Source organism: Nannospalax galili, unplaced genomic scaffold (genome assembly GCF_000622305.1).
Source record: "Nannospalax galili isolate Female #2095 unplaced genomic scaffold, S.galili_v1.0 scaffold334, whole genome shotgun sequence".
Lineage (NCBI taxonomy): Eukaryota > Metazoa > Chordata > Mammalia > Rodentia > Spalacidae > Nannospalax > Nannospalax galili.
In genome coordinates, this window is record NW_008336888.1 from 3,275,505 (window position 1) to 3,286,161 (window position 10,657).

Below are 10,657 nucleotides of genomic sequence, written 5' to 3' on the forward strand. Positions count from 1 at the left end.
CCAGGGAATCTGATTCCCTCTTCAGACACATGCACATACCCACAGACAAGCACATACATACACATAATTAAAAATAAAACAAATATTTTAAATGATGTTTTAATTGTTAAAACCATACAAATAAGCTAAATACATTGGAATCACTTAGGATATTATACCTGTGACCTATCATAAATTAATTTGTGATTGTCTTGTTTTTTTGGTGCTTTAAATTTTTTTTATTTTTTAAAGATTTGTTTAAAGATTTTTATGTGTATGTGTGTGTGTGTCTGAGTGCATGTAGGTGCACTGTGTATGTGCAGGTGCCTATGGAGGCCAGAAAGGGATGCTGGATCCCCTGTGACTTGAGTTACAGGTCATTGTCAGCTGCCATGTGGGTGCTAGGATCTGAACCCAGGTCCTCTGACAGAGTAGCCAGTGCTCTGAACTGCTGAGCCATGTCTCCATCTCTATTATTTTCTTGAGATAATACTCATGTATCCCAGGCTCAAATTTGCTATGTTGCTGAGCATGACTGAACTATATCCTTAGCCTTTCAATGTTATTTTCAAGCCTTTATGCTCTTACCCCACTCCCAACTTTGACAAGGACCTAGCTTTCCCATTTTACAGAAAATAGAAACCATCTGAAAGGAATCTGACAGAAAATCTATACAGCATAAAAGTTAAAACTTGGATTCTACAGTCAGACTGCTGGGCTTCACCCTGACACTTAAGTGCATCTTTTTACCACAGGGCTTTTGCATATATTGAGTCTTCTGTGTGGATGCTTCACCACCATTAGTATCTTTTGAGTTTTATCTTATCCTTTAGGACTTAGCCCAGGCCTTAACTTCTTTAGCAGAGTCTTCCCTGACCTCTCAGACTATGTTAAATCTCTACATCATAGCATACCATGTTTACATCCTAGTTTACAGGCTTTTATGACAGTCTTAGAGTTCTTTGTAGACTTGTCAGAGATTTGTATGATTTGATACTCCACAAGAGCAGAGTCCACTTGCTCAGTTGTTTTGTACCACTGTATCCTCAGTGCCCATTGAAGTGGTCGGCTCGTAGCAGATGTTCAGTAAATACTCATGTGAACTTCTGAAGTTTGTGCAAAGTAGGTGAAGTTCCCAAAATGCTGCTGTAACTGTGCTCATAGAATCACCAACGCCACTCTGAAATTCAGCTCAGTACAGCCTTCCTTCTACCTTTGAAAGGAAGCCTCCCCTCCTCCCTCCTTCCCTCCCTCCCTCCCTCCCTCTCTCTTTCTTTCTTTCCTTCCTTCTCCTTCCTTTCCTTCCTTCCTTCCTTCCTTCCTTCCTTCCTTCCTTCCTTCCCTTTCTTTCTTTCTTTCTTTCTTTCTTTCTAAAAGTCTCATATAGCTCAGGCTAACCTTGAACTTACTGTGTAACTAAGAATGATGTTGAATTCCTGGTCCTCTTCCCTCCACCTCCTGAATGCTCTGATTACAGGCTGATATGCCTAGCCTAGATTTTCCTTTTCTGATGCTGGGTGTTGTCTCTCTAAAGAAGCTATCTCTGTTTAGGTGAACACAGGTATAAAGGAAACTTGGGGGGGGGTTGTTCATTCAGTGTGTCTCCTATGTTCAGAAGGATATCACCTCTGCCATTGAATGCATTCATATTCCCTCCCTCCCTCCTCCCCCCTCCCTCCCCCTTCTCTCTCTCTCCTATGGCCCAGACTAGCCTTGAACTTTGAACATGAATCACCCTGTTTCTACCTTTGTAAGTGTTGGGATTATAGGTACCCACCACCACACCTGGTCGTTTTGTCTCTGGTAGATTAACACTAGTGAAGATTCTCTTGTCTTTGATATTTTCCTCACTTTCTTCTATTGAGGAGTCAAGTAGGTGAAGAATTAAAGCAGTATGGTATGGTGGTTGAAGAAACTTAGGACTGCTACTTTCTGGACCTTGGGTAGATTCCTTACCTCTCTTGCCTTGGTTTCCTAAGGCTCTAAGAGTATCACCTTCAGGGCTGCTATGAGGACTAAGTAAGCCAGTTACTGAAGACAGAATAAGGGACTTTATAGGCATATGACTCTTGGCTCTGTTATTTACTAGCTGTGGCCATGGGCATGTCGCATCTACTTTCTCATCTCCAGTGAGCACAGCAGTAATACTGACCCCATGGGTGGTTAATGAGGATGGTGTGAGCTATGTGTATACGGTGCTCATGGCCTGCAGGAGGAAGTGCTTAGTGCTTGGTACTTTTGTTACCCTTACTTGCATTTTCCATATCTGGTTTCTATCAAGCCGTGCACCCTGTATGCACCTTTAGTGATCTTAATAAATCGATCCTGTTTCTGAAATTTCCATTTTATCTTCTGTTTCTCTTCTGTATTTTGTATTCTGTATTTGATCCATGGATACCATTATCTTCTTGTATCTGATAGTCATTATTTCACAGCACTCCAAATTATTTCACAGCACTCCAAACTTTTAAAGCAACACGCAGGTAGATTTTAAGTTCTTTTCATTAATTATTTTGTACTAATGTCTTTAATCTAGCAAAACTTTCTTTCTTTTGCCAGTTTTCCTCATCTTACTGGATGTTCTCTTCTGTTTCCTTCAGTTAAATTTCTTTTATTAAATTACTTTATGATTTTTTTCTTAGAAATAAATTTACTTTTAGATTATAAACTAATTTTTTTGTTAACATAGTAACAACTGAGTAAAAGATATTAATTGCAGTTGATTACTCCATTTTATTTTGTACTAAGAAATTGTTCTCATGGAGTTAAAACATGTTTTTTATTTTAGGAGATTTATGGGTACTTAAATTGCTGTCACCTCTAAAGCTTGACATAACTTTAAGCCCATTTATTGAATAGTTAAGGATCTGTCTACATATAGATTTCATACATAGAATTGTATGTTGTTCTTTCCTTTATTTGGAAAAGGTAGACTTTTTTAATATTTTAATTTTAACTTTTTGGTCTTTTTTGAAACAGGGTCTCCCTGTAGCCCCAGCTGGCCTGGAACTCACTAGACCAGGCTGGCCTTGAACTCACAGAGATCAGCCTGCCTCTGCCTCCCAAGGGCTAGGACTACAGGTATGCGCCACCATGCTCAGTGGAAAACGTAGACTTTTAATAACTGCTTTTATCACCAGGTTAATCATGAAGTTACAAAATAGAAATTTCTGAAAGGGCGTTGTTTTTATTTTTTTAAAGGCACTCATTACATAAATAATATCTATAACTCCACCGGGACACTTCAAAATACTAGCCTGGCCACATAACTCCCCAAACAAAAGTCAATCCCAAAAAGTTAGCCTGCTGTTAGTGAAGCTGGTACAGAATGCAAAGCCTCTGAAGAAGGGGGACACACAGGGCCACTGGTCATGCTCAGCACCCACCAGACTCCAAACAGGGAGCTCAAGTGTTTTTTCCTGGGATATTCTACTTGAATATGATTCAATTACCCAACACAGTAGATCTTCCATTGTTATTTTCAATGATGTAGGTTATGTTATTTTGCTAGGTCTGCCATCACAAGATACCACAGACCTAGTGACCTAAACAAGGTATTTATATCATACTTCTGAAGGCTAGAAATCTGAGCTCAAGATGCAGGCAGGATTGATTTCTCTAGGGCTCTGTCGTAGGCTTACAGATGACTGTCTTCTCCCTATTTGCTCACATGGTGTGCCCACAGGTATCTATGGGTATCAGTTATATTAGATTAGGGCACACACTAATGACCTCATATTAAGTACATCTTTTTTTGTGGTTGTGATGATTAGTGTTAATTGTCAACTTGACAAAATCTAGAATCACCTGGAGATAGACCTTTGGGCATGCCAGGGGGGCGAGTCTCCTGATTGTTTTGAGGTTGGAAGATCCACCCAATGTGGGTGGTGCCATTCCATGCCCAGAATCCTAGACTTCCTGTGGATGTGATGACTTCCCACTATGATGGACTATACCTTGAGCTTTGAGCCAAAATAAACCTTTCTCTCTAAAGTTGCTTTTTTCAGAGTACTTTATCACAGCAACTAAAGAAGCGATTAAGGCAGTGGTGCTGGAATCAAACCCACATGCTCAAGAAGGCAAGCACTCTGAGCTATATCCTTAGCTTAATTACCTTTTTAAATCCATATATCCAGATATATTCATATGCTGAGATGCTGTAGGCTTAGGACTTCAGCATATAAATTTAACTTATTATTTTTATCTTATGTGTATGAGTGTTTTGCCTGCATGTAAGTAAGTATACCCATGTTGTGCAATGCCTGTGGAGGTCAGAAGAGGGCATCAAATCCCCTGGAACTGGAGTTACAGATGGTTGTTAGCTGCCATGTGGGTGCTGGGAATCAAACTTGGGTCCTATGTAAGAACAGCCAGTTCTCTTAACCACTAAGCCATCTCTCCAGCCCCTTTATCAGTTATGTTTGAGTAGTTGTGACCAAAATGTTTGAGAACAGCAACTTGAATGAGGGAGGCTTTATTTTGGCTTATTGTTTCTGAGGACTGAAGCTATGGTTGGGTGGATGGCTGACTCCACTAACTTGGGTCTGAAGTGAGGTGGCAATCATGGTGGCAGGAGTGTGTGCAGAGGAAGCTGTTTACCTCTTGGTGGACCAGAAGTTAGGGGGGACATGGGTGGGGCACAGGAAGGAGAGAAACCCAGGACAAGATACAGCCTTAAGGACATGCTCCCAGTGATCTGCTTCCTTCAGCTGGGCCCAACCTCCTGAAGTTTCTAGAACCTCCCAAAATAGTGCCACCAACCTGTGGGGACATTTCATGCTCAAACCACAACACAGCTTTAGCTGGGTTTCTCTGTCTTACATTTGTCTTAGGTCTGCTTGTTGTCAATAAGTATTTCTTTCATAGGAGCATATCAGTCCTTCCCACTGTATCTGCCTATAACAACCGAGCTCAAGCAGAAATCAAATTACAGAACTGGAGCAGTGCTTTTCATGATTGTGAAAAGGTCTTGGAACTCGAACCTGGAAACATAAAGGGTAAGTACACATTGAACAGTCTCATATCAGAATCCAGTAGACCATTGTGATACTTAATACATTTACATTCAAATAATTCATACAAACTCAAATTTCTTTTATGTGTATTACTACCTTCATAACATTACTTTTCATTTTTTAAATTTGACTTGGCATTTAAGTCCTTTATTATTTGAACTAAGGTAGCTTGCTTGATTAAAATGTCTGCATTGGCAGAAGCTGTGTAGAGATATAAGGGAAATTGATACTATATGTGCAACTTTCTAGTAACTCAAATTATTTCAAAATAAAAGACCACCAAAAAAATTGTTCTGGGGCTAGAGAGATAGTTCAGTGGTTCATAGCACTGGCTGCTCTTGCAGAGGACCCAGGTTTCATTCCCAGCACGGATGTGGCAGCTCACAGCCACCTGTAGCTCTAGTTGTGGGAGATCCAATGCCCTCTTCTGGCCTCTGGGCATTGCACACATGTGGTGCACTTGCATATATGCAGTTAAAACATTCATACATATGATAAAAATAAATATTTTAAAAAAGTTTTGCTTTATTTTTATGTGTGTATGCATGCATTGCATGCATGTATGCAAGTGCACCCATGTCGTGCAATGCCTGCAGAGGAAAAAAGAGGGCATCAGATCCCCTGGAACTGGAGTTAGGAATGATTGTTAGCCACCATGTGGGTGCTGGAATTCAAATCCAGGTCTTCTGCAAGAACTGCCAATGCTCTTAACCACTGAGTCATCAATAAATAAACAAGTAAATAAATAAATCTTAAAAAAATAATTGTTTTATCATGACTGTTTCTTCAAAGGAATTTTCTTTGGAAGTCTGAATAGTAATGGCAATATATAGTCATCAAATTTGATTAAATTTATTACAAAATAATTTATCCTTTAGGTTTTCATGATGCATTCTAAGACTAAAATCAAATTGCTTAAACTTAATTTGGTTAGTTAGTTAATTTTATTGTTGTGGGGGTTTTTGTTTTGTTTTTTGATGCTGTTGTTTTGAGACCAGGTCTCATTGTGAAGCCTTGGCTGATCTGGAACTCACTATGTTGACCAGGCTGGCCTCAAACCCTTAGTGATCCACTTGCCTCTGCCACCTGCATGCTGGGATTACATATGTGTCACCACACCTGACTTAAATTTATTATTGTGCTTTCCAATATCATTAAAATATGTCTGATATACATTTCTCACTTTTCATAATTATCAAACCTGATATTTTTCTTAAAATTTACTATACAAAGTTCTTTCATTATATAATGATAATGATAGGACTAGAAAGGGATTTATTGTGGTACTAAGTAATATAAAACTATAAGTTAAAACCTACCAAAAAATCTGATGCAAATTACCAAGATGCTCAATTTCTGAACCTAGCTACTTACTCATCAGGACACTCAGAGGTCCATGTGCTAAGTTACCTTTTGGATCATTTTAGTTTAGTTTACTTTTACTTTCTTATTTTATTTCTGAGGCAGGCTCTCTCTATGTAACTGACCCAAATTTTCAATCCTCCTGCCTCAGCCTCCTAAGCACTGGGATTATTGGCCTGTGTCACCACCACCACACCCAACTCTTATTTTAGAAAGAGCTAGATAGATGTAATCCCAATACTTGGGAAGCAGAAGCAGGAGGACCAGGAGTTCAAAGGTCGTCCTTGGCTATATAGTGAATCAAGACCAGCCTGGGCTACATGAGACCTTATCTGTAAAAGCCAAACCAAACCAAACCCCCAAACCCAAACAAAAACAACACCCTTATGTTTTGTCTAAAGAGATTTCACTAATGTGCCATGTCCCTTACTGGTCAGTGGTATACTGAATTCCAATAAGGAATTTTCTAAGTTTCCAGACAATGAAGAACTAATAGCAGTGATGATTAAAAGAAGCCAAGCATTATTGTTCAGTGAAAAGCTTCTCAATGCTGTAGCAGGCATGGTGCATGGAAAAGGGTGAGATATAACATCTCAGCCCATGGAGGACCTGGCAAGGTCCAGGGTTGCTAGAAGGCCAGGTTGCTAAGAGGATACCGAAGCTGCTGGGGGAGGAAGAGTCAGTTTTCTTCAAGGATGTGGCCCCTGAGAGGCTACCTGTGCTCTGGTAGATGGTCCCATAGGCATGCACATACAGGTAGCACTCAGTAGGGGGGGGGGGAGAAACATGAAGTTGGAAGGGAGAAAGGGGGTACGGTTGGGATTGAGGAGTGGATGTGATCAAACACATTATGTGCATATATGAAACTCTCAAAACAAAACAAATCAAAACAAAAAAAGAGATCGATGCCTGATGTAGCCTTTTCTGTTCAAAGTAGGGCCATTTTCTATGCAGTCAGCAACATGAAGCTAGGGTAGTCGACCTTTGCATACTTGTGACATGTGCTGCTTATATTTTTCCACTTGCAAATATGTCATAGCCATAATGTCATATGTTAAAGGTACAATTTATTTTGGTAACTTTTCAGCTCTTCTGCGTCGTGCCACTACCTACAAACATCAAAACAAGCTCCAGGAAGCTAGAGAAGACTTAAAAAAAGTGCTGGATGTTGAGCCTCATAATGATCTGGCTAAGGTATGTATAGAAAGTAGTTTTTTGGACCTAATTCTATACTTTTCTGTTTCTGAATTTATATTAAAATGATATTAATCTTATTGAATAAATTATGTCGAGAAAAGTTCACAGCTTTAGAAAGAAGGTAGAGGGGCTAGAAAGATGACTCAGTGGCTAAGAGTACTGACTGCTCTTCCAGAGGGACTTGGGTTTGGTTCCCAGCACCCATGTGGCAGCTAACAACCATTGGTAACTCCAGTTCCAGGGGATCTGATGCCTTTTTCTGGCTTCTGTGGGCATTTCATGCATGAGTGCACTTACATGCAGGCAAAGCACTAATATGAAAAAATAAATAAAATTTTTTAATAAAAACTAAAAAGAAGGTATATCCTTGAGGCCTAAAATGCTAACATCTATTTGAAGTGGGGTGGGGATATAGCTCAGTAGAAGAATGCTTGCCTAGCTTGCATGAGATCCCAGGTTCAATTCCCAGTACCACCACACTACAACAACAATGAGACAACAAATAGTAAGAAAAGAGTTATGCAGAAATATAAAGCTACCACAAAACAGTAAATAACAGTGCTTTTCTCTGAGCTAATCTCAATTTAATATGCAGAGTGGCATGGAAGTTCCTGGTAGGGTTATGTAAGCTCCATGACCACAGAAGACTGTCTGTTGTTACCATGGAAAGCAAGAGTCTCATTGGTAGTATTGATCCCTAACTCAGTAGACCAACTCAGATAATACAATGACAGGGTTCTCAATTAAGGCCTAATAGAGTAGAGAAAAGTGTCATGAACTGGGAAAGATCTGAGATTTTACTCTATTTGCAAATTAACAACATGGCTTAGTGGTGGCTGCAAGGTATCTTAGTCAGAAAGGAGGATACACAATATACTAACCATGTGAGTGCCCCTTGCTGCTAAGTCCCACATCAGTAATACATAGTTATACTGTGTGCTCAGCGGGTTTGCATGATGGCTGAGGAATCCACAATTTAGTATATCCCCCTTTATTAGTTACTTTTTTGTTGCTGTGATAAAACACCATGATCAAGGCAACTTACAGAAAGAAGAGCTTATTTGGCTTATGGTTTCAGAGGGGAAAGAGTCCATAATGGCCGGGGAAGCATGGCACCAGGTGGCCAAACCAGAAAGCTGAGATCTCACAACTTCAAGCACCCATAGGAAGCAGAGACCAAACAGGAAATGACAGAAGGGTATGAACTTTCAAAGCCTGCCCCCAGAGACATACTTCCTCCAGCAAGGTCACAGCTCCTAAACCTCTGCATACAACCCCATGAACTTGGGACCAAGTGTTCAAATATGTGACTCTATGGAGGACATTTCTTATTCAAACCACATCCCCCTACACCCTCATCTTTTATGATAGACTATATGCAAACTTGCTTAACCTCTGCACAAGAGAAAATGTCATTTTATTGTACTGGAAAGCAAACAAACTTGCCCTATTCCCTATAGGGAAGTTCAACTTTTTACCTCCCAAGGCTGTTCTTGGTACAGATACCCTTAAAGACAGCCCAGAACAAAGGGAGTTTAGTATTCACAGTACGGTTAGAAATGGGGGAAGCTCCTGAAGAACTGCCTTCCAACAATTCATTATCACCAAGTTTCCATATAGTCAACTGGATTACCTATAGCACTCTGTCTGCATTTGCTCTGAATAATGTTACATTTATCAACTGTTGTAACAACATTATAAAAAAAGGAAACAAGAAAAACTACCTTTAATTTTGCTACCAAATAATTTCATATTTACATATTAACACTCAGGTTTATCCAAATGTATTTTTCGGCATCAACTACATAGAAAAAATAACTCAAAACGCTGGGCATGGTGACACAAGCCTTTAATCCCAGCACTCCGTGAGATTGAGGCCAGTCAGGTCTCCATATCGAGTTCTGGCCAGCTGGGGCTACAAGGAGACTGTCTCAAAAGGAAACAAAAAACAAATAAACTAATTCAAATGGAATATATATATATATATATATATATAGAAGAACTCATGTAATTGACAGTGATTTAGAGGAATGTTGGGAAATTTGTTGGAAGGGGTGGTACAGGGGGTTAGAAATGGTGAAAATCCAGTACTCATGTATGAAATCCTTAAACAACAAAATATATACATGCCTTAATGTAAACCCTAAAGTATCTTTATGGTCTTGGACTAGACAGATGTTTCTTACATATGACATGAAAGGCACAGCCTGTAAAAGAAAAAGCTGATAAACTGGACTTCAACAGAATTGTATCTGCTTTTTTTAAAAAAATAATTTATTTTAAGAATTGTATATGTTGGGGGCATGCATGCATACCACAGTGTGCATATTGAGATCAGAGGACAGCTTGTGGCAATCAGTTGTCTTCTACCATGTGGGTCTTAGAGATTGAACTCAGGTCATCATACTTGGCAGCAACCCATGTAAAGGTAGAAGAAGAGAACTGATTCCACAAAGTTGTCCTCTGACCTCCACATCTGCATTGTGGCATATGTGTATCTGCACCTCTCTCCCTCTCTCTCTCTCTCTCATTAATAATTAAAAAATAATTAAAATATTTTAATGGGAAGGGGTTATAGAAACATTTTTCTTTCTAAATGGCACAGACTCTTTCTAATATTATTCTTCACAGCATGTGTGAGTGATTTCATCTGTGTAATATTACACATCTCTGTGTGTCTGTATACACAGAAACACCTGGAAGATAAAGTGCCAGTAGTGTCACCTGAATGGTAGGATTTCCGGTGACTGTGTTACTTGTGTTTTTTTTTGTTTTTGTTTTTGTTTTTGTTTTTTTACTATATTTTGTTATCCAATTTTTTTTGATGGTGGACATGCAAAATTATAATCATATAAGGCCTCTTGGGGTAAGTCTATAGCGCAGCTCTCCGCGCCGGGACTCCCTAACCCACATTCACCCTTCCATCCCTCCCGCCGTTCTATATTCCTAGTTTGGGCCCTGCACCATTCCTAGTCTTGGGGCCCCAGACACCTGGGGAACCAATACTGCTTCCTGATCCTTCTCACCCAGAGAAACTCAGTCCCTTTCTTGGGCTCCAGGAGCACCGCTTCTGGTCCTGGCCCTGCCCTCATCTCCCTCTACTT

At 39.7% G+C, this 10,657-nt stretch overlaps 1 protein-coding gene across 1 annotated transcript in view; it reads left to right on the top strand.

The window, feature by feature from the left end:
• Spag1 (sperm associated antigen 1) overlaps positions 1-10,657 on the top strand; it is a 73,970-nt gene that overhangs the window by 20,839 nt on the left and 42,474 nt on the right. Inside the window, exons 8-9 of the mRNA XM_008831555.3 lie at positions 4,846-4,976; positions 7,444-7,550. Of these exons, the coding sequence (XP_008829777.1) occupies positions 4,846-4,976; positions 7,444-7,550 (238 nt within the window). The remainder of the gene's footprint in view (positions 1-4,845; positions 4,977-7,443; positions 7,551-10,657) is intronic.